The sequence below is a fragment of the Rhinatrema bivittatum genome, chromosome 7 (genome assembly GCF_901001135.1).
Source record: "Rhinatrema bivittatum chromosome 7, aRhiBiv1.1, whole genome shotgun sequence".
Classification (NCBI taxonomy): Eukaryota; Metazoa; Chordata; class Amphibia; order Gymnophiona; family Rhinatrematidae; genus Rhinatrema; species Rhinatrema bivittatum.
In genome coordinates, this window is record NC_042621.1 from 169,995,594 (window position 1) to 170,019,637 (window position 24,044).

Below are 24,044 nucleotides of genomic sequence, written 5' to 3' on the forward strand. Positions count from 1 at the left end.
AGTATATATACTGTGACGTCAGTTTGCTCCGTCTCCATCTGCTGGCAGAGATGCATAACCCACTAGTCCTAAGTCCATCTGTCTACACAAAGAAAAACAAAATTATCAGATAAGTAGTAGTTTTTCTTTACCCATGTAATTCAGTGTGCTCTAGTAAAATAGAATGGTTTTGAACTATAACAAATTAACAGGCCAATACAGTAAGGAGCGGTAGGAAGAGCTGCATTAGTGCCGGGCGCACCCGTGGTTGCCGCACGCACAGTCCAGCTCACCTACCGCTCGATACTGTATGTAAATAGCTTGCAAATGCAAGCTGCGTCTAAGAAGCGTCCGTGAAGCGTGAGGCCCGCGCAACCCATTTTACTGTATAGAGCGCTATACAGTATCCTGGGTGCGCTGGCCTAACGCTTCACGGACACGCTGGTATCTGTCATTTCAAATTACATTTGAAATGACAGGTACCAGGAAGTGGACGGTTCTCCGCTCGGGATTGTCAATTCTCTCTCCCCTCCTCCCGAAGCAAGCAACGAAAACGGAAAAAAATCTAAAAAGCGAAAAAAAAAAAAAAGCGAAAACGAAAAAAAAAAAGTAGCAAGGGAGCGAGGACGGGCAATCCTACGCTCGGGATTGCCAGTCCTCTCTCCCCTCCTCCCGAAGCAAGGCGCGAAAAGCAGCCTTGCTTCGGGAGGAGGGGAGAGAGGACTGGCAGTGTAAAGCAACGAAGCGACTTACTTTTTTTGCAGCCTGCAAAATGAGCGGCCCAATTGCATGCATAGGGGCCGCTTTCGCCCGTGCGATGCGTCCATCTTCGCGGGCAGCTGGAGGCAGGGGAGCCACGGTCGTCTTCGCCGATGTCCGTCTCCGGAGGGGGAGCTGCAAAAAAAGTAAGTTGCTTCGTTGCTTTACACTGCCAGTCCTCTCTCCCCTCCTCCCGAAGCAAGGCTGCTTTTCGCGCCTTGCTTCGGGAGGAGGGGAGAGAGGGCTGGCAATCCCGAGCGTAGGATTGCCTGTCCTCTCTCCCCTCTCTCTCTTGCAACTTTTTTTTTTTTCGCTTTTTTCCGCTTTCGTTGCTTCAGGAGGAGGGGAGAGGACTGGGGCTGCCCCAGAGACCAGCACCCATGGACGCGGCCAGGGCAGGTGAGCGGGGGCTGGGGGAAAGTTTGCCGCCTACCCTTACCCCTGCCTCTAACGCAGGGGTAAGGGTAGGCGGTAAGTTAGCAGGTTAAACGCGCGGCAAAACGGCAGGGTAAAAAAGCGATAGTCGGGGCGCGCGTAACTGTATGGGAGGGAATAGCTAATTCGATCGTTTACAGGCGGAAGGGGTTACCCGGTGATTTAAGGACGCGGTAAGAGTAGGTTAAAGGGGATAGTGTATCGCGGGTTGGACTAACGCGGCCGGAAAGTGGGTAGAAAGCGGGTTAGGAGCAGGGTAACCACGGCCGCACTTTACTGTATTGACCTGTAAGAATATACTGATAATCTCTTTTCTGGGGTTGCAACAATTTTTTAAACATTATCTGTTCTAATAATGATTTTGGTGGTCAGCTGGTGAAAGTTGCCATTTTTTTCAATCTTCTGCTTTTCCTGTGTGCTTAGTACAGCAGTTCATCTCTGCTAAGTTCAGTCAATTCTTAGTTGTGCAGAGAAACAATCAAATCTTTTTTTTATTCTAGTCCTTTGCAACATCAGGTCATGGTTCAGGAATAATTCTGTCGAAGTGGCTTATTCACTAAAGTGCATTAAAAGCCATTTACCGTGTTTAACACATTGATATTCCATGACAAATGTGGGATTTACTAAACAGTGTTAAGCTGTTAGTAAATCCCATCTTTGTAATGTTGACATACTTTCCCTTGGCCAAAAGTGCGTGCATGTTAGCAGCAGTAAATATATGTGCATTTCTCGCCCTTCCCTCCTCCTTGACCTGCCATCCCAAAAAAGGAGTATGTTGCCCCATAATATACCCACATTCCCTCCTGCCTACAGATTCAGACTCTGCCCCAAGTATAAAATCCTTCTCCATCAGACCAGCCCCCTTGAGGCATTAACATTTCGATCATGGGGTTTATTACAATCCATGTTAAGCCATTTTAATATTAATGAGCTGCTTTGTATGCATTTGCATGCAATGCATTTCATTAACCGCATATTTGGGACATATTTTTTTGCTATATAGGTAATGTTTACATGGGTATTAATGCATGATATCAGTAATGCATTTCTAACACTTGTTAGGCGTGTATTAATGCAGATTAGTAAATGAACCCTTAGTTTGTATTTTTTTTTTTTGTATGGTATCTTTTATTATAAAAACACATTTACTGTTTGTGTTGCATGTAGGCCTTAATCCTAAAGGAGCTGTCTGTGATCAGAGACCATGCAGGCAGTGCCTGTCTCAGAGAACTAGACAAGAGTAACAGTCCTCTTATTATGGCACTGTGTGGTTCCAAAGGTATGTTTTCAATCAAGTGTCTTGTCACTTTAATGATAGTAAATGAAACAACCTAATTGCTCGATAACAAATGCCAATCTTTATAAATATTAAAGACCAAATGAAAGGGGAAGCTGGATGAGGATATTACACCCCTGTACAGGCAGGACTAAAACCTAAATTATATATTTTTGTTACACTAGGGAAGGAAGATGGGTGGGGAAAGAATAAGGATAAATTACTGGAGGAGAAACTAAGGGAACAGAGGCATGTGAGAGGGAAAAAGAGATGCTGTAATGAGAAAAGGAAAGTAAGAAGAAAGCAGGAAGAAGAAAAAAATGAGAGAGGAGAGAAATGATTGTAACCTATGCAGCAAAAGTTGTAAAATAATTTCATTTTTAACATAACATTTAAAAATGGGATTGCTTTGCACTGAGCTTTGTCTTTTGTGTATGCCAGATGTACATATTTATGTAAATTGGAGGCCTATTTGCATAATCACCACAGAATCTTCCATTGAGCTATGTCAGGAAGCTTTCCTTATAGCCTCCAGTTTTATTATAAGGCATAATGTTTAGAGACAGATCGAAGCCCTTTTGCTGCTTACCTGGCATATACTATCTGATTTTCACAGCTGTCATTGCTGAGCAGAGAGGTTTTGTTAGAAAATTAGCAGACTTTTTTGTTTTGTTTTGTTTTAATTGATGGTAGACAGAACAGAGACAGGCTGATGCAATACCGTGTGTTGAGGCCAGCATACGGCTTAACATGCGATTGGACACGCGTTTTGGACACGTCCATTAGCGCGTCCAAAATATGTGACCAATCAAGCGCCTGTTTTACATGTGCCAATATTGCAATGGCCTGAGAAAGAGGGTCAGCTGTTAAGCTTGTCCATATCTGTAGGTAGATCATTAGCTTGCTGCTAATGATCTACCTATTATGTGGGGTACTGATGATATGTCATGGTTCAGGCTGGCTTAAAGGCAGTGTAACCTTATATATTTATCTATATATCAATATAGATATATATCAACACTATAAGTAATGGTTTTCTATTTCATTCATTCATTTATTTATTTATTTATTTATTTATTTATTTAACATCTTTTTTGTACCGACATTAAAATACACATCATATCAGTTTACATTGTAACGAAAGGTTGAAATTACATGGAACAAGGGGGGGGGGAGAACTGGGAGAGGATATGCGTAAGAGAGTAGGGGCTCAAGGAGCCAGAAAAGTCAAGGAAAGGGAAAAGGGAGATGAACATATTTACAAATTTACAACATTGCTCGTAGTCATGAGAGAGAACATAATTACAATGGGGGGGGGCAAGGGATGGGTGGGGGGGTCGGCTAGTCTGGGAAGGCCTGGTGGAAGAGCCATGTTTTAAGCATCTTTCTGAATTTAAGGGGGCAGGGCTCCAGTCGGAGGTGGGATGGCATGGCGTTCCATTGTGTTGGACCGGCAATAGATAGGGCATGTTCCCTGGTTGCCGAGAGGCGGGCCCTGAAGGGTGCAAGCAAGGTTTGCTGTGGTAGGGCGGGCGGATTGTGAGAGTTGGAGAGGTTCGCTGAGCCATGAGGAATTGTTCTTGTAAATAGATTTGTGTGTAATGGTAAGGGATTTGAAGAGGATACGGAAAGAGATAGGTAGCCAATGCAGTTCCTTAAGGACTGGGGTTATGTGGTCTGTTTTAAGTGTGTTGCTAAGGAGTCTTGCCGTGGCGTTTTGAAGTATCTGGAGGGGTTTGATAGTGGAGTAGGGGAGTCCAAGATAGAGGGAGTTGCAGTAATCCAGCTTCGATGAGAGGGTGGCTTGGATGACTGTTTTGAGATCGTGTGTGTGAAGTAGTGGCTTGAGTTTTCTGATGGTGTTAAGTTTGTAGAAACCGCCTTTAAGGACAGAGCTGATGTGATTTTTTAGGTTCAGGTGTGGGTCGATGAGGACACCGAGGTTTCGGACGGCGGGCTGTGAAGTTAAGGAGAGCGTCTTAGGGTCGTTGAGGGGGGGAGGAGCTTGAAGGTTTGATGGTTGTGGATGAGGAGAAGCTCAGTTTTTGAAGCATTGAGTGCGAGTTGGAGGGAAGTGAGTAGAGAGTTGATGGATGATAGGCATTCCTCCCAAAAGCTAAGGGTGGCGGAGATAGTTTCATGGAGGGGGATGATGATCTGGACATCATCAGCATAGATGTAGAATTTAAGCCCAAGGTTGGAGAGGAGATGACAGAGAGGTAGGAGATAGATGTTAAAGAGGGTGGAGGAAAGGGAGGAGCCTTGAGGTACTCCTTGTATATGAGAGAGCTTAGAAGACTCTGAGCTGCCTAGTTTCACGGAGAAGCATCTGTTAGCCAGGTAGGATTTGAACCATAGGAGGGCGGTGATTGCTACCCATTTCACACAAATATGTTACACTGCCTTTAAGCCAGCCTGAAACTAGGAACATGATGATTTGTTAACATTTAATGATTAATGTACAGATTTTGAGTGTTCTAGTAAATCTAAGTAGAGAAGGGAAAAGATTCCAAAACCATTTGGATAGGGTTTACCAAGTCTTTCTCTTGTTAACTGGTGAATCTTAGGATCCTACATGTTTTCTTCATAAAAATAAATGTTAGAAGAAAGTTACATAAACATTACTTTGCATATATACAGTGCAGTGGAGGTTTTTCCATCTGTACTTTCCTAGCGTGTAGCCAGATGGACTCAGAACAAGTGGGTATGGTGTGCTCGTGCTAGCAGTTGGAGACGGATCTGACGTCAGCACGGGTACATATACCCCCACAGGAAGTGAAGCAACTCAGTAATTTCCGTCTCCAAAGCAGTTTGGAGCTCCTGCACGCTCGCTGAGCGTGTTTTCCAAATCTACTTTGACCTACTAAATTACTACGAAGATACAGACAACTAGCCCCGCACTCCTGCGGTGATACCCTCGGGTCCCTCCCCCAGTTGAGTTTCCCGAGGTGATTTCCGCGATCACTCGGAGGTTTAGGCCTCGGTCCGGTGGCCGAATCGCGGCAGGGATCTAGCCTCCGAGCGAGAAGGGCTCGGGACTGGCTGAGAGGCGCCTCGGTCCCGGAGTGGACTTCGCCCCGAGCGTGACGAGTTCGGCGGCTTAGAGGCAGCGGGTGCATTTCCTCGAGCGCGGCAGTGAAGGTATTTCCCCTCTCCCCCCGCAGCCGGAGACCGCCCGGGTTACAGCCGGGAAGCGCCGAAGATCAGGTAAGGCGTACATCTCTTACTTTTGGTCTCCGAGGTACGAGGATCGGCGGCATTGCCGGTGGACGACACGCCATGGAGGTCGCCATTTTGCTAGCCTTGTTAAGGTATTAAGCGCCCAGGATAGGCGCCTGTGGAGAGACGCACAACGCAGCACATACATTACTAAGCGTATGTTTTTGTGCGCATATTGTATATTATTGAGCGCATAGTGCTGTATGCATAATTTGAGCGCATACTGTATGTTCTTGAGCGCATATAGCTGAACGCATATTCTTAAGCACATGCTGTATATTATTGAGCGTGTAGTGCTGAACGCATATTCTTGAGCGCATATTGTATATTTGAGCGCATATTGGATATTATTCACCGCATAATGCTGAACGTATAGGCTTGAGAGCATATTGTATATTGAGCGCATATTGTACGTTCTTGCACGCATAGTGCTGAACGCATATTCTGGAGCGCATATGTTATATTTGAGCGCATATTGGATATTATTCACCGCATACTGGCTGGCAGTGTGTTCCGCACGCCGCATCTCTGAGCTACAAGCGCTGTCCTGCCGTGATCCCTTTCTCAGAATCACTCCTGAGGCTATCCATCTTCGCACGGTTCCCTCCTTTTTACCTAAAGTGGTCTCACAATTTCACCTCAACCAAACCATATCTTTGCCAACCACGGCGGGCTTGAAGAAATCAGAAGAAGGGCGTTTGCTACGCCATCTCGACATCGGCAGATTGCTACCCAGATACCTGGAACAGACAGAAGCAGTAAGAAAGACGGACCATCTGTTCGTCCTTCACAGCGGAAAGAAGCAAGGGGAAGCGGCCTCGCGGCCCACCATCGCCCGCTGGATTAAAGAAGTTATCAGAGCAGCTTACGTGGAGGCTGGGAAGTCTCCGCCTCTACAGGTCAAGGCTCATTCTACCAGAGCACAAGCGGCATCTTGGGCAGAATCCAGGATGCTGTCACCTGCAGAAATCTGTAAAGCGGCGACGTGGTCCTCCCTCCATACCTTCTCCAGGTTCTACCGTCTGGATGTCCAGGCCAGGGAGGACACAGCATTTGCAAGGGTGGTCCTACATGGTCCTCAGGCAGCCTCCCGCCCAGGCTGGGAGTAAAGCTTTTGTACATCCCATTCGTTCTGAGTCCATCTGGCTACACGACAGGAAATGTTGAGATTACTTACCTGATAATCTCGTTTTCCTTAGTGTAGACAGATGGACTCAGCATCCCGCCCAGCTGCCTGTGTACATGGGATTCACAGATTCAAGGTAAGCCATGTCATCTGTTTCCATAAGAGCGTACACTCTACCAGGTGTCAACGCCTTCCGGTTGGGAATGCTGGTGGTCTCCAGCTACTATCAATCGGTCAGGGGAATCCTGTTTCACTTTTCACTGAGCGTCAGTACACACATCCATAACAGCTTTTGCAAGGAAGATTACTAAGTTGCTACGCTTCCTGTGGGGGTATATATACACCCGTGCTGACGTCAGATCAGTCTCCAACTGCTAGCACGAGCATACTATACCCATTCGTTCTGAGTCCATCTGTCTACACTAAGGAAAACGAGATTATCAGGTAAGTAATCTCAACATTAATGACTTAGAGGCAGTAATGAAGCAGTGGGATTAGTGCGCAGGGGACCTAATCTGGGTATGCCTGTTTTTGAAGAGCCAGGTCTTTAGCTTTTTCATGAATTTGATGGAGCAAGGCTCGAGGCGGAGATCCGAAGGGAGTGAGTTCCAACGGGTGGGGCCTGCAATGGAAAGAGAACATAAGAACATAAGAAAATGCCATACTGGGTCAGACCAAGGGTCCATCAAGCCCAGCATCCTGTTTCCAACAGTGGCCAATCCAGGCCATAAGAACCTGGCAAGTAGCCCAAAACTAAGTCTATTCCATGTTACCATTGCTAATGGCAGTGGCTATTCTCTAAGTGAACTTAATAGCAGGTAATGGACTTCTCCAAGAACTTATCCAATCCTTTTTTTAAACCCAGCTATACTAACTGCACTAACCACATCCTCTGGCAACAAATTCCAGAGTTTAATTGTGCGTTGAGTAAAAGAACTTTCTCCGATTAGTTTTAAATGTGCCCCATGCCCCATGTGAACGTTATACATTTTCTTAGCAGTTGTGCAACAATAAAAAACAATGAACAATATCAGAAATAAGCATATCAAGTCCAGAGAGCATTATTAGGTTGGAAGAGGGAGGGTATGCAGTTCAGGATGAAGAGAATGTATTAAGAGGTTTATAACTGAGAGTTCAGTTGAGAGTTGGAATGATCAGACATCTGAGGGTCAGTGTAGAATTTGCGTAACATTAGTGTTTTTAGGTCCTTTTTGAATATTTTTAGGTCGTGTTGGGTTCTCAGGAATTTAGGTAGGGTGTTCTAAAGTTTAGGTGAAGCAATTGAAAAGGTTCTTTCTCTTGTGGTTGCCAGATGTGGATCTTTGATAGGGAGAATGTTTAGGTAGCCTGAGTTATTACAGTGTAGGTTTCTTGGAGGATTTTGAGGGATTATGTTTAGGGTGTTAAGACCTTGATGATCATTGTTTAGAATTTTGTGGATTATGGTCATTGATTTGTAAGCAATACGTGCAGTAATAGGGAGCCAGTGAAGTGAGGTCAATATTGGTGTTATGTGTTCATTTCTTTTTGTTCCAGTTAGGACTCTGGCGGCTGAGTTCTGCAGTATTTGGAGTGGTTTGAGGGATGAAAAAGGTATTCCAGTTAGTAAGGAGTTGCAATAGTCGAAGGTGGAGAAGATAAGAAGTAACAGAGCTGTTTATTTGCCAAAGTTTGAGGATGTGAATGGAATGAAATGAAGAGAAGAGGCATGGGGGTGGCTTGCGGGAATGATGGCTACTACCCTTATTCAATAAACATACACAAGGTTAATGCGACTCCAACATTACTCTATGCTTCAACAGCAAGAGGAAATATGGGGAAAAAAGATCTGCATTCACAAATAAGCGTGGGAGTAGCTTGCTTGTTGCTGCGGTTACTACCCTAAATCAAATTAGCCTGATGCTTCACTTTCATTGCATATCCAAGCAGCTCTCTGCTTCAATGCAGGGAAGAACGAAGATAAGAGGATTTATATTCAAACAACCAACAAGGACTAAATCGCACAGGCTGGAAAAACAAATCAACGTGGGAGTAGTTTGCTTGTTGCGGCGGTTACTACCCTAACCATTTAGGCTTGATACTTCACATTGATGCAGCTCCAGCACTGCTCTCTACATCAGTGACGGGGTGGAAGGAAATTAGAACCAAAAAGTTACCAATAAGGGCCCTGACCTCAGCAGTCAGAGTAACAGATAAGTGTGAGAAAAATAAGTACAAAAGCTTGCTGGGCAGACTAGATGGGCCATTTGGTGGTATTCTGCCATCATTTCTATGTTTCTATGTTTAGTCTTATTATTCTCTGAGTTAACATGTAAACCGATGTGATATACCCCAATGAATGTCGGTATATAAAAGCAAATAAAATAATCATTAGTGGCTGTTTCGTGAATAAAGTAACTATGACAGAATGAAACATACAGGATGATTATTTCACAAGACAGCAGAACAGTATGATCTGATGTCAGAATCTAAACAAATTATCCTACTCCTTGTGTATTACTATGTATCTGATATGTACTAGAAAAGACCAGAAGCAAATACAAAGTGCCTAGTGGTTAGAGCAATGGGCTGAGTACCAGGTAAACTAGAACTCAAATCCCACTTCTTTCTTTGATTCTTCCTGTGACCTTAATAATATAGTAAATGTTGGCAAAAAGGTCCATGTGGTCCATCCAGTCTGCTCAGCAATTTTAATTTAATTTTTTTATTTTATTTTATTCTTAAGGTAATTGTTGCACTATACAAGTTATCCCCATAGGCGTCATAGTGGATAACACATTGAAATCGTCTGTTCAGTGTGCTGCGGCAGTCAAAAAAGCAAACAGAATGTTGGGAATATTAGAAAGGGAATGGTGAATAAAACGGAAAATATCATAATGTCTCTATCGCTCCATGGTGAGACTGCACCTTGAATACTGTGTACAATTCTGGTCGCCGCATCTCAAAAAAAGATATAATTGCATGGGGGGTGGTACAGAGAAGGGCTAGCAAAATGATAAGGGGAATGGAACAGCTCCCCTATGAGGAAAGACTAAAGAGGTTAGGACTTTTCAGCTTGGAGAAGAGACGGCTGAGGGGGGGATATGATAGAGGTGTTTAAAATCTGAGAGGTCTAGAACGGGTAGATGTGAATTGGTTATTTACTCTTCAAGATAACAGACTGGGGGGCACTCCATGAAGTTAGCATGTGGCACATTTAAAACTAATCGGAGAAAGTTCTTTTTCACTCAACACACAATTAACTCTGGAATTTGTTGCCAGAGGATGTGGTTAGTGCAGTTAGTGTAGCTGTGTTTAAAAAAAGGTTTGGATAAGTTCTTGGAGGTGAAGTCCATTACCTGCTATTAAATAAGTTGACTTAGAAAATAGCCACTGCTATTACTAGCAACAGTAACATGGAATAGTCTTAGTTTTTAGGTACTTGCCAGGTTCTTGTGGCCTGGTTTGGCCTCTGTTGGCAATAAGATGCTGGGTTTGATGGACCCTGGTCTGACCCAGTATGGCATGTTCTTATCAATACAAGTTATCTTTTTTCTTAGTCTCCATCATTAATCCCATACCCTTTTGAATTTCATTACTGTCCTTGCCCTCCATAACTCTTCTGGGAGGGCATGATATGCATCCATTGCCCTTTCCATGAAGAAATACTTCCTAATGTCGGTCCTGACTTTGACCCCTTAGAACTTTATATTATATCCCTGTGTGGTACAGTTTTCTTTCCATCAAAAAAGGTTTGATTCCTGTGCATTATTAATACGTTTCAGGTACTGAGCAAGTCACTTTGCCATCCATTGTATCTAGGTACCAACTTAGACTATAAACCCTCTGGTCATATAGTCTAACCTCGAGCATAGGTTTGGAAAGGTAATTAAAACTAAATGGCCTCACAAAGCAGTGTGTTCATGTAATTTGCAAGCTCCAGCTATTTGGAATAATTTGTCCCTTGACCTTTGAGTACTATTTGATATTAAGTTGTACAGGAAACAGGTCAAGGCATTCTATTATACTCTTGGTTTCAGGGAATAATTTAGGCACTGTTTTAGAATATTTTAAGTAGTGATTGTATTGTATGTATTATGAATGTAAAATTTTTTACCCACATCGAACACTGGGGCCAATGCAAAAAAAAAGCTCGGAAAGCGCCCGCTTTCTTAATGTGCGCATGGTGCCCGCAAGGGGGAGGGGGGCACCATGCTATATTATAATTAGGGGGTCACGTTAGCAAGGTTACCAGCGGTCTGCCGGTTATGAAAATCGGCGTCAGTCTTCAATGTGGCCGGCTGATTTTTTTTTTTTTAAACTTTTAAAAGAAGTACAGAAAAGCAGTTTTTCTGCTTTTCTGTACTTCTTTTCAATGCGCTCAGTAATAGACTCATTCACATGCATTTGCATGTGATGAGCGCTATCCCATTCATTCCGCGTTGGACACGCGTTAAATAGGCGCCAATCCCCCTATTCTATTAGGGAGTGGATTAGTACCTATTTAACCCGCGTCCGACTGCGGGTTACACAGTGCTCTCGGCTGAGCGCACTGTATTGCATCGGCCCCACTGTATGGAGGAGGCCTGTTATAAGCACTGCCAAATAAATAAATAGCACATGGTTACATGTTTATAAACTGACCATGGCTTCTATGGCTTCCTTTAAATTGAATTGTTTCACAGCTTGGCTTGTTGCAGCAATCCTTATGCAGTTGGGCCACATAGGGGCATGAAGAAATAAGATAAACATTTAAAAACTGAACTTTCTTGTAAAATAGAAGCTTGTTTACTTTGTAATCAAGTGGATTTAAAAAAATTATTTTGATTGCCGTCATAAAAAATTGTTACCTTTCCTTGTTTAGCACTCTAACACACTCTAATACAGCGCTTCTCAACCAGTGTGTCGCCAAGCAGCAGCAGGTGTGTCGCGTGCTACCGGTCTCCCGCTGCTCTCCCCCCCCCCCCCCTTTCCTTCACCGAGCGAGAGGCAGGCTATGTTCCACTGCTGCCATTGCCGCCCAGGCTATCAGCACGTTCAAGCCTAGATGGGAACGGCAGCAGTGTTAGTGGAGGCTGGCAACTGCGGCTGGGCCTTTTCTTCCCACCCTGGCCCGGAACAGGAAGTGGTGTGCAGTGGGGTGCGCAGGAAGAAGATAGAGCCATGCTGCAGGAAAAAGTAGTGGCGGCCCCGAGCAGTAGCGTGGGCCCGAAGCAAAATCAGAAGCAGCCAGAAATCTGCACAGGAGATAGCAGAATTACCCTCCCGTCGCCGATGGGATTCTTCTTTCTTGGCCTGCAGGGTTTAGAGGAGGAGGCTGCTGAAGCTACTATTTGTGCTTGGGGGGGGGGGACAGGAAATGAGAGAGACAGCCAGCCTGTCTGTAAGTGAGAGAATGTATGTGTGATTGAGAGTGTGCATGTGTAACTGTGACTGAGAGCCTGTGTGTAAGTGAAAGCATTTGATTGAGATCATCTATGTAAAGTGTGTGAGAAAGAGCATGTGTGTGATTGAGAGAAACTGGTCAGAGAGGTGATGTGTGTGTATATAGGAGAGACAGTGGAAGTGACTGTCAGGGAGATGATTGGAGTGTGTGTGTGAGAGAGAAAATGATTGTGGGAATGAGAAGCCTGTGCATATGGAGAGAGCTGGCATAGGAGTGAGAAACATAGGTGTGTGTAAGACAGCATGGGAGTGGGAAGCCTATGTGTGTGTGTGTTTGTGTATGAGAGAGAGAGACTGTTCGGGAAGGTGACTGGTGTGTGTGTGTGTGTCTGTGTGTAAGAGAGAGACTGGTCAAGAGATGATTGGTGTGTGTGAGACAGAAACTGGTATGTGAGTGTGACTGGTATGTGTGTGTGAGAGAAAGAAAGTGATTATGGGAATGAGAAGCCTGTACATGTGGCGAGAGTAGCATAGGAGTAAGAAACCTGGGTGTGTCTGAGACACAGCATGGGAGCAAAAAGCCTGTATATGTAAGATAGAACATGGAAGTGGGAAGCCTGTGTGTGTGTGTGTGTGTGTATGAGAGAGACAGACTTATTGGGAAGGTGACTAGTGTGTATGTAAGAGTGAGACTGTTCGAGAGATGATTAGTGTGTGAAAGATAGAAACTGGTCATGGGGGTGTAACAAGTATGTATATGTGTGTGTGAGAGACAGAGAGACTGGTCGTGGGCACTAAGGAAGAGGACCATGAGTACAGAGTTTCAGCCACTACTGCTTCTGGTGTGTGCTACTGGCCTGCATGGAAGAGGAGAAGGAGAGCTGCTGGAGGGGGTTAGTAAAGGTGGCTTTTTAAGTTTATTTTTCTTGATTGACTGCCATTTTAATTACTGAATATTATGTGATGTGTCTGCTGTTTTGAAATATTTTATTGGTGTTTGGAGAATTTTAAATAATTTTTATGAGTTTTTAATTGTTGGATATTATTCTGTTCATAGTTTTTGTGAAACATTTATTCTGCTTATTAGTATAGTTATTCAATTATTTCTGTGTTGGGATCTATAGCTGCTTGGCTAGTTCTGTTTTCCTAGTAGGAGGTGTATTGGTGTTTAGGGCCTGATTTAATATTTGTAGCATTGCCTTTTCATAGGTAGGGTTGTTACTGTTTGAGTGCATTCCATAATACAAGTGTAACTGTGTGCAGATTAGTTTATGTGCAATGCTGCAGATCCTGGGAGTATGTTAGGTCGGTTCTGTGTTCGTGACCGAGGTGAGGTATTTTACTGTATCAGTCTTATTTGTTGTATTTTCTCAAGAGGACATGCATTAGTGATAAACTGCTGTCTTTTCATAAGTAGGGCTATTGAGCCTGGTAGTTGGAGTTTGTGTTGCTGTTACTGAGATGACACTAGAACCAGAATATATTTTTTATAAGGTGAGTTGTACAGGGAATATCATAATTCTGCTTTACATCCATAATTGTGAGTCGGGGGGTTCCTTTGGATGCAAACTGTTCTTTAACATTTAGCCCTATGATGGTCATGTGTTCAGTGTGTCACACATGTGAAAACCATCTGTCAGGTGTGTCCTGACAGAAAAAAGGTTGAGAACCACTGCTCTAATATATTCTTATGTTCTTATTTCAAGTGGCATATGATTACATAATAACTTGAAAGCAATCAAGTTATCGCATGTATTTTTCTCCTAGCTGGTTCCTAAAGAGAGTTACTTTTTTCTTTTTAGGTTCCTTCATTAACATCTCCCAAATGATTGCCTGTGTAGGACAGCAGGCTATCAGTGGCTCTCGAGTTCCCGATGGCTTTGAGAATAGGTCTTTGCCTCACTTTGAGAAGCATTCAAAGGTGAGTAAAAGCATCAGGCAAATCAAGTGTAAATGAATTGATAAAGGGTTTGCAGCTAGACCATTCCTCCATTCCTTTACTGGATACTGTAGGATAACAATGTGCAAGCAGAAATTGGGCATGCAAAGTGAACAAGATCTTAAACCAGACCATATCCAATTCCAGGAAACATTTGCAGGCAGAGCTAGCACATCTCCAAAGTAAAGAGTGCTCGTTCACAACAAATCATTTTCTTTCTTGATAATGCTGTTCATTGCTGAGAGCAACTCACTGGAGCTGGTGGTTTGTAAGACTGAGATAAGACCATAATTCCTTCTAAATGTCATATGATGTTCCCTGTACGTACCCGGATCAGTCCAGACAGTGGGTTGAGCCTCCTGTCCAGCAGATGGAGCCAGAGAAAAACCTGAAAGGGCATCCCATATAAGGGATCCCTGCGCCCCTCAGTATTTCTCTGGTTCCAGCAGATGTGGTCAGATGAACCTGTGGTTCCCTCTTCTTAGTGAATCTTCTATTTCTTCTCTTCAAAGAGTTCTTTTCTTCAACATTTCCTGGGCCAAGCAAGTATTTTCTATTAAAAAAAAAAAAAAAAAAAAGTTAAACAGTGTATCTTTTCTCACAGGAGACAGTTTTTGTCACCTAGCTCTTGTGGAGCCCTAGGGGGGATTTTCCCCCTTGATTACTTTAGCCTAGGGCTCCTTTTTCCCGGTGGCCTTCCCTGCCTAGGGGTCAATACTGGTGGTCCAGTTTCTCCCCCTCCTTTTCCTGTGACCCCTGAGATGTGCATGCCTCGGGTCCATTGCAGAGAAGTTTGACATTCCTCTGCTGTGTCAGGGCTCAATAAAGCCTGCTAAGTAATTCTTTAAAAAAAAAAAAAAAAAAGCGAAACGACTGATTCAGTTCAAGTTTAATTTTGAAGTGGAAAAGGCTATTCTTTACGGCACTTTGCCAACCGGCAGGGAAAGAAGCAGCTCACAGCCTTCGCTGGCTCTCGCACTTCTGTGCAGTCAAATCAGCTGTTTGTTTTCTCACGCTCCCGATGCCGAGATCAGCGCTTTGCCTGGCCTGTGGGGAGCCTGCTTCATGGCTCTCCTGTGATGGCCTTTGCTCAGTCTGCATGCCCGGAGTGGAGGGACCCTCCGTGGCACCTTTTAAATAGACGACCTGGGGTCGGGTCGGCAAGCGAGTATCCGGGCCGTCCTCTTCAAAAAAAAAAAAAAAAAAATCCGTGGGAACGGCGGCCATTTTGTGCCCGGACTTCGCTGCAGACTCGGAGCATCAGGGGGGAGGGGAGCTGGATTTTACCCATTCTCCGCCTAATTTAAGTCCTATGGACCCTCCTGCTCCTGTTTATGAACCCCTCCAAGGGGCACCTCCCCCCCCCCCCCCCCCTTGCCTGGCAGAGCTCTCCCCAGGTTTTCCCTGGAGTTTGTGCTCCTGTTGCACAGATCTTTTTTGGCCAGCTTGGAGGAACAGGAGGATCCCTCCTCGGGGGGGCCCCCCCCCCCCCCTGCAGTGAAAATCCCTCATTTGATTGGCAGCCAGGGCTCTGGCGCTCCAGACTCACAGGGTGCGACCAGGGTTAGGACTGCCCGGTGGTCCGGACCCACTTGATCCTCCTCAGCCCGCTCCGCTGCCAGATCAGGATGACGACCCGGATCTGTCGCTAGGTAATCCGCCTGTGGAGGGAGATGACCTGTGGGTCCTAAGATTATTTAACCGGTAAGAACTTTATCCACTTATGCCTTTTGTTCTGGATGAACTTGGGATTGAGGTTCCATCAGAGAACCCTGCCAGTACCTCTACTTCTCGGACCGTGGACCCGGTCTTAGCTGGCCTTCGAGCTCCTCCTCGTACTTTTCCTTTTCACCCAATGCTCATGCAGCTCCTGTTTCGGGAATGGGAATCCCCCGTCTGGCCTCCATGTGGTCAGGGCAATGGATAAACTATATCCCCTGCCGGATCAGACCCTAGACATGTTAAAGGTCCCCAAGGTTTATGCTTCGATGTCCGCTGTCACCAAGTGCACCACTATCCCTGTGGTGGGGGCGCTGGCCTTAAAGGATCTTCAAGATCACAAGTTGGAACTTCATCTCAAAAGGATCTTTGAGGTGTTGGCCTTAGGAGTCTGGGCGACGGTCTGTAGCAGCCTCATGCAGCGGGCAAGCCTCAGCACCCAGGACCTCCTGGCTGCTGAGGCCGAACAAGCAGAGCGACTCGAAGTCGCGATTGCATATGGAGCTGATGCCCTTTATGATCTCCTCCGAGTGCAGGCCAGGGCTATGGTCTCCGCAGTTTCCGCCAGGCGTCTCCTTTGGCTGCATAACTGGGTAGCGGACGTCTCCTCTAAGTCACAATTGAACACTCTTCCTTTTAAGGGCAAGTTGCTTTTTGGGGAGGGCCTGGAACAGCTTATTTAAGTCCTTGGGAGACAGCAAAGTGCATAAGCTGCCTGAGGACCATCCTAAACAGTCAAAATCCTTTTTTCCTTCGCACTTCCGTTTCAGGGGTCAGCACAGGTACAATAAACCCTGAGGGTCTTTTCAGCGGAATTCCTCCACCAGGTTGCAGGCATGGTCTCATTCCTTTCGGGGGCATCGGCCTTTCAGAGATGGCAACCCTCCCGGATCAGCCACAAAGTCCTCACAATGAGATGCGGCCGGCCCCTTCCTTCGTTCGCGCCTTAGGTGGACGTCTGTCCCTTTTTTTTTCAAGGAATGGGCCAAAATCACTATGGATCAGTGGGTCCTCTATGATCAAAAGAGGTTACGCATTAGAATTTGCTCAGGAGCTTCCCGACCGACACCTGATCTCGCCATGCGGCAGTTGAAAGCGACCAGCGGTGTGTCAGACTCTCGACAAGCTCCTGGACCTCAAAGCCATAGTCCCTGTTCCAAGCAAAGAACAGGGATCCGGCCAGTATTCCAACTACTTCATTGTTCCCAAAAAGGACTGCGCCTTCTATCCAATCCTGGACCTCAAGAGAGTCAACCGGGCCCTCAGGGTTCCTCATTTTTTAATATAGATCCTGAGGGTGGTCATAGCGGCGGTTTGCTCCGGGGAGTTTCTGGCCTCCCTCGACCTCATGGAGGCTTACCTACACATCCCAATTTGCAAGGAACACTTCGCTTCCACATTCTGGGCAGGCACTTCCAGTTTCAGGCTCTCCCGTTCGGTCTCGCCACCGCTCCTCGTATATTCACCAAGGTAATGGTGGTGGTCGCAGCCTTCCTTTGGCGGGAGGGAATATTAGTCCATCCCTACCTGGACGACTGGCTCATCCGGGTGAAGTCAGAGCAGCTGTGTGTGGCAGCAGTCAGTCGTGTAGTGTCGGTCCTCACCTCCCTCGGATGGATTCTCAATTACTCCAAGAGCAACCTTGTGCCCTCCCAGATCCTGGAATTCCTAGGAGCTCGTTTCGACACTTGGGTGTCCAAAGTTTTCTTACCCGAGGTTCGGGCGCTCAAGCTCATGAAACAGATCCAGCATCTCATCTCTCTCTCGTCGCCCACGGCCTGGGACTACCTTCAAGTACTGGGCTCTATGGCTTCCACTATAGATCTAGGTCCCTGGGCATTTGCGCATATGCGTCCATTGCAGAAAGCTTTACTAGCCCGCTGGAAGCCAGTTTCGAAGAATTTTCAGGTGCTTCTGCCGCTTCCTGAATCTACTATCACCAGCCTACAGTGGTGGCTTTCCTTGATCACCTGTCAAGGGGTATGCCTCTGGAGACTCCTCAGTGGATTGTCCTCACGATGGATGCCAGCCTCTCCGGCTTGGGAGCAGTGTGCAGGCTCAGTCGACTCAGAGTCGTTGGTCAACGGCCCAATCCAAGTGGCACATCAACCGCTTGGAGGCCCGGGCGGTCCGAATGGCACTCAAGTTCTTCCTCCCCTTGGTCAGGCACAAAGCAGTGAGAGCCCTCTCCGACAATGCTACCACAGTAGCTTACATCAACTGCCAGGGGGGTCACCAGGAGTCGCCTGGTGGCTCTGGAGGCCAGCAAACTGTTCGCATGGGCAGTTCGCTACCTGGACCGCCTGGCGGCTTCCCACATTGCAGGAAAGGAGAATATTCAGGCAGACTTTCTCAGTCAACATCTTGACTCCGGAGAGTGGGAGTTGTCGGAAGAAGCGATGGATCTGGTCGTATGCAAGTGGGGGGCTCCTCACTTGGACTTGATGGCCACCTTAAAGAAAGCAAAGGCTCCCAGGTTCTTCAGCCGAAGACAGGAACACTGCTCAGTGGGAGTGACGTGCTGGCCCTACCCTGGCCCAGCGATGTCCTCCTTTACGTGTTCCCACCTTGGCCTCTGGTGGGAAAGGTCCTCAGACGTATAGAGGTTCACAACGGGCCAGTAATTCTCATCGCACCAGCGTGGCCCCGCAGACCGTGGTTCGCGGACCTCCTGAATCTCACGTCGGACGGCCCTCTTCATCTTGGTCACCTCCACAATCTCCTCTGACAAGGTCCCGTATTTTTCGAGCGGGCGGATTGCTTTTGTCTAGTGGCCTGGCTTTTGAGCGGTGGCGCCTAAGGAGGGCCTATAAGGAGGAAGTGATCTCCACTTTGATGCGAGCACGTAAAACCTCTACATCTCTGGCTTATGTGCGAGTCTGGAGGGTGTTTGAGAATATGTGTGCGGAAAAGCGAAGGTATCGACGCATAGGGCCTCGGTCTCCTTGGTTCTCTCCTTTCTTCAGAACGGTCTCTCTGAAGGCTTCTTTTTTAATTCCTTGCATGTTCAGATTTCCGCCCTCGGTTCCCTTTTAGGGAGGCTCGATGATTACTTGGTGGCAGCCCATACAGATGTCGTACATTTTCTTAAGGGCTCCAAGCATTTGAATCCGCCGGTCCAGGTGGCTTGTCCATCCTGGAGTCTTTATCTGGTTCTTCGTGTCCTCTGTGAGGCGCCTTTTGAGCCCTTCCACCGAGCCACGCTCAAAGATCTGACACTTAAGACAATCTTTCTCGTGGCTATTTGTTGAGCTAGGAGGGTGTCCGAGCTTCAAGCTTTCTCCTGTAGGGAGCCTTTCTTGCATTTCTCGGATTCGGGGATCTCTCTAAAGACTGTTCCCTCCTTCCTACCAAAGGTGGTTTCCTCCTTCCATGTAAATCAGTCCATCGAGCTCCCTGCCTCTTCTCCGGAGGATATTGCTAGTACGACAGGGCGTGACCTCTGCCGTTTGGATGTTAAGAGAGCTCTTCTGCAGTATTTACAGGTTACTAATGACTTCAGGATCTCAGATCATCTTTTTGTCTTATGGAGTGGGCCTCATAAGGGGCAGAAGGCCTCTAAAGCCACCATAGCTCATTGGCTAAAGGAAGCCATCTCGTCGGCGAATATTTGCCGGGGTCGGCAGGTCCCGGAGGGTCTAAAAGCCCATTCTCTGCGTTCGCAGGCTACCTTGTGGGCGGAGAGCCAGCTGGTTTCCCTGCAGGAAATTTGTAGAGCAGCCGTTTGGAAGTCGTTGCATACTTTTGCTCGGCATTACCATCTTGATGTAGCGGCGCCAGTGCTTGGTTCTTGTGGCAGACAGGTACTCCAAGCGGGACTTTCGTGGTCCTACCCTAGTTAGGGAAGCTTTGGTACATTTCACTGTCTGGACTGATCCGAGTACGTACAGGGAAAGGAAAATTGGTTCTTACTTGCTAATTTTCATTCCTGTAGTACCACGGATCAGTCCAGACTCCCTCCCGGTAATCTGTTCTTGTCAGCTCGTTGTCTTCTTTGTCGTCTTTCTTTTCAGCTGTGGAGAATGCCTTTTCCTTACAGAACTATTATATATGAAGGACCTAAAGGCACCGGACGTTTATACCTTTTAGACAAGAGCTGGTTTTTTGCACAGTTTCTGGTTTTTGCATTGTGTTATCCTTTTTGAATTTGTTACTTGCTTGATCTTCATCGGGTTCATTTCCCAGTTTGGTTATCTGCTTTGTTAATGTTTATACTGAGAGGCGCAGGGTGAGCACAATCTCTTTATATGGGATGCTCTTTCAGTTTTTCTCTGGCTCCATCTGCTGGACAGGAGGCTCAACCCACTGTCTGGACTGATCTGTGGTACTACAGAAACAAAAATTAGCAGGTAAGAACCAATTTTCCTATATCTTTTATATGTGAAGATACAGACACTGATTCATGCTGATCTATATACTTTGGAAGTCTTAGGGTCAGATATACTTGGGAATTTTTCCTATTTTATGTCTGTGAAGAAAAGGTTGATATTGGGGCTTTTTTTCCTGTATAGGTTTCACAGAGGTGCATTGACTTTGAACTCCATTACAAGCATGAAGTATGCTGCTCGTGGCTTCATATTTCTGTGCCTCTGCTTACCCATCTGTCCATATGCAAAAATAATGGAATAGCTTATTTAAAATCCTCTGTACTGCCTTCTTGATCAAACTAAATCATCCAATATAGTACACAACCACAAAGTATACATAAAATAAACAATAAACAGTTTGGTCTTTCCTTTCTACGCTTAAAGCTTTCATGTAGACCAGTTAGCAGAAATGCACTGTCAAGACATTCAAATAAATTTATTTCCATGACAGTTTTTCATGCCAATAAAGTTATTTGAATCTGGCAGCATGTGTGTTTCAAGGGAAATTGATGCATTTTGTAATTCTGATTAGATGGATAACACTGTGAAAATATACAGTGTTTGTTCTAATCTTGCCTGGCCTTCTTACACTCTGGCTTTTCCATAAGGATGTCAGTCTGGAAAAGGCTGGTGTGTGCTGGATCACTTATTGGTGAGGGAAGCCACATTGAAACTTCTTAAGGGATAACATGGCTGTAGGGGTAATAGATTAGAAGCAGGGAAAACTGTGATAAATTGAGGATTATCTTTCAATATTTTGAGAGGTGTTATAAAAAGACAGCTCTTGTCTAACACTAAGTGGCAGTTTAATTAAACAAACAGACCCTTGTGTGTATATGTTTAGCTGTTGAAAAGTTTTCAGAATTTTTTTTTTTGTAATCATCTGAAACATATCAGTTATTGCTAGCCAAGAAAAGCAGGACTAAACTTCCCAGAATTTATTGTAATAGGGTGCAAACACAGGGTCCTCTGTCTTTTACCTGGAGTCAACTAGTAACTGTGCTTTGAAATTGTCAAAAACCTTGTGTGCAGGTGATAATGTGGAGGAGCTAGTGGAAGTCTTACTATCCTACAGGGGAATTGAAGTTGTTCTTTGCCAGCATGGGTGAAGTTGGGATTGGTGGTTAGGTTTATATTCTGTTTTACACATCCTTAAGTAAATGTATAGCATAATATTCTTGTCTGTTTTCCTTCCTAGCTTCCAGCTGCAAAAGGTTTTGTTGCAAATAGCTTTTATTCTGGTTTGACGCCTACGGAATTCTTCTTCCACACAATGGCTGGTCGTGAAGGTCTAGTCGACACTGCTGTAAAGACAGCAGAGACTGGCTATATGCAGGTACTGAATTGCTTTTTCCCTAGAGATTATTTAGCTACCCTCTGCCTGTGATGACAGTGGATTATGGCTCTTGATAACATGTTACAAAGAATAACAATTCAGCATAGTTGCATTTGTCCTTCCTCATGAATTACCAAAAACTATTTCATGAGGCAGGACAAGTTCAGGTATGCTGAATTGTTTCCCACACATTCAAATAGGCAATTTTTCCAGAGGTATTAGTTTTTGAAGCAGCTTCTTTGCTCACTTCAGAGCTACCAAGATGGCAAATGATATCAAATGCTTCGGTGTCTTGTTAGTCTATGCAGTGTCATATTTAGTCATATTATGTCATATTTAGTAACGTGGATTAGTTGCTGAGTTAGTCATTTGCAGCAGTTTCCAAGATGTCTGTTCCTAAGTGAAAAAAGAAAGATCTCTTTAAGACTTGTAAAATATATTGATTTGCTTAGCATGACTATCTACAGCAGATGCACTATAGTGCCTTATTGTTATTTAGCTAGATGATAGTGATTTTTTTAATGTGAATTGTGAAATCATGGCTTTTTAAAAGTTGGATTTCCATGCCGAACCAACTAATGGCCAGTAAATGTGAGGCGGCTGGCATGTGTGTTACCAGTGGCCATTGTCTTCTAATTATATTGTGACTTACCATTTGTCATCTACTTGACCATATTCACTAACATAGTGGGGTTCCAAAAAGGGCTGGACAAGTTCATTTTCCTAGCGTGTAGCCAGATGGACTCAGAACAGGTGGGTATAGTGTGCTCGTGCTAGCAGTTGGAGACGGATCTGACGTCAGCACAGGTACATATACCCCCACAGGAAGTGAAGCAACTCAGTAATTTCCGTCTCCAAAGCAGTTTGGAGAGCCTGCACGCTCGCTGAGCGTGTTTTCCAATACTACTTACTTACTAAATTTTCTACAGGAACATCGAGCCCCGCACTCCTGCGGTGATACCCTTGGGTCCCTCCCCCAGTTGAGTTTCCTGGGGTGATTTCCGCGATCCCTCGGAGGTCTAGGCCTCAGTCCGGTGGCCAAATCGCGGCAGGGATCTAGCCCCCGAGTGAGAAGGGCTTGGGCCGGGCTGAGAGGCGCCTCTGTCCCGGCGTGGACCTAGAGGCAGCGGGTGCATTTCCTCAAGCGCAGCGGTGAAGGTATTCCCCTCTACCCCCGCAGCCGGAGACCGCCCGGGTTCCAGCCGGGAAGCGCCGAGGATCAGGTAAGGCGTACATCTCTTACTTTTGGTCTCCAAGGTACGAGGATTGGCGGCGTTGCCTGTATGCGGCACGCCGTGGAGGTCACCATTTTGTCGGCCCTGTTCAGGTATTGAGCGCCCATGATAGGCGCCTGTATATGATTGAGCGTATATTGCTGACCGCATATTATTGAGCGCATATTGTATCGAACGTATATTGCCGCCGCATATTATTGAGCGCATATTGTATTGAGCGTATATTGCTGCCGCATATTATTGAGCACATATTGTATTGAGTGTATATTGCTGCCGCATATTATTGAGCGCATATTGTATTGAGCGTATATTGCTGCCGCATATTATTGGGCGCCTCCTGATTCCGGCTCAATTCTCTCTTACGGTCTGGCCATTGAGAGGGCTAGACTGAAGAAAAGAGGTTACTCGGAGCCGGTGATAGATACACTCCTCCGAGCTCGCAAGTTTTCCACATCCCTTACCTACGTAAGAATCTGGAGGGTATTTGAAGCTTGGTGCAACACTCAAGGCACCAACCCACATGTGACCACAATCCCTATTGTTCTTGATTTCCTGCAGGATGGGATTCAGAAGGGTCTCTCCCTTAGCTCCATCAAGGTTCAGGTGGCTGCGCTGTCTTGCTACGGTCCCAGGAGGGACGGCAAGACCATTGCCACGCACCCAGATGTTTCCCGCTTCCTGAAAGGAGTCAAGCACATTCGTCCGCCACTGAAGTGGCCAGTGCCTCTGTGGAAACTCAACATAGTTTTGGATTTCCTCGCGGGATCCACCTTCAGACCCCTTCGGGGCCTGTCTCTCCGTTCTCTAACTTTGAAGATGTGTTCTTGCTGGCTGTGTGTTCCGCACGCCGCATTTCGGAACTACAAGCGTTGTCCTGCCGTGATCCCTTTCTTAGAATCACTCCAGAGGCTATCCATCTTCGCACGGTTCCATCCTTCTTGCCTAAGGTAGTCTCACAATTTCACCTCAACCAGACCATATCCTTGCCAACCACGGTGGGTCTGAAGAAATCAGAAGAAGGGCGTTTGCTACGCCATCTCGACATCGGCAGATTGCTGCCCAGATATCTGGAAATGACAGAAGCCGTACGAAAGACGGACCATCTGTTCGTCCTGCACAGCGGGAAGAAACAAGGAGAAGCGGCCTCTCGGCCCACCATCACCCGCTGGATTAAAGAAGTTATCAGAGCGGCCTACGTAGAGGCCGGGAAGTCACCGCCTCTACAAGTCAAGGCTCATTCTACCAGAGCCCAAGCAGCATCTTGGGCAGAATCTAGGATGCTGTCGCCTG

At 45.9% G+C, this 24,044-nt stretch overlaps 1 protein-coding gene across 3 annotated transcripts in view; it reads left to right on the plus strand.

Moving 5' to 3' along the window:
* The window catches only part of POLR3A (RNA polymerase III subunit A), a 222,880-nt gene that overhangs the window by 122,173 nt on the left and 76,663 nt on the right, over positions 1-24,044 (plus strand). For all 3 annotated transcript variants that reach the window (XM_029609511.1, XM_029609509.1, XM_029609510.1), the window contains exons 17-19: positions 2,341-2,452; positions 13,961-14,079; positions 21,382-21,519. In XM_029609511.1, the coding sequence (XP_029465371.1) occupies positions 2,341-2,452; positions 13,961-14,079; positions 21,382-21,519 (369 nt within the window). The remainder of the gene's footprint in view (positions 1-2,340; positions 2,453-13,960; positions 14,080-21,381; positions 21,520-24,044) is intronic.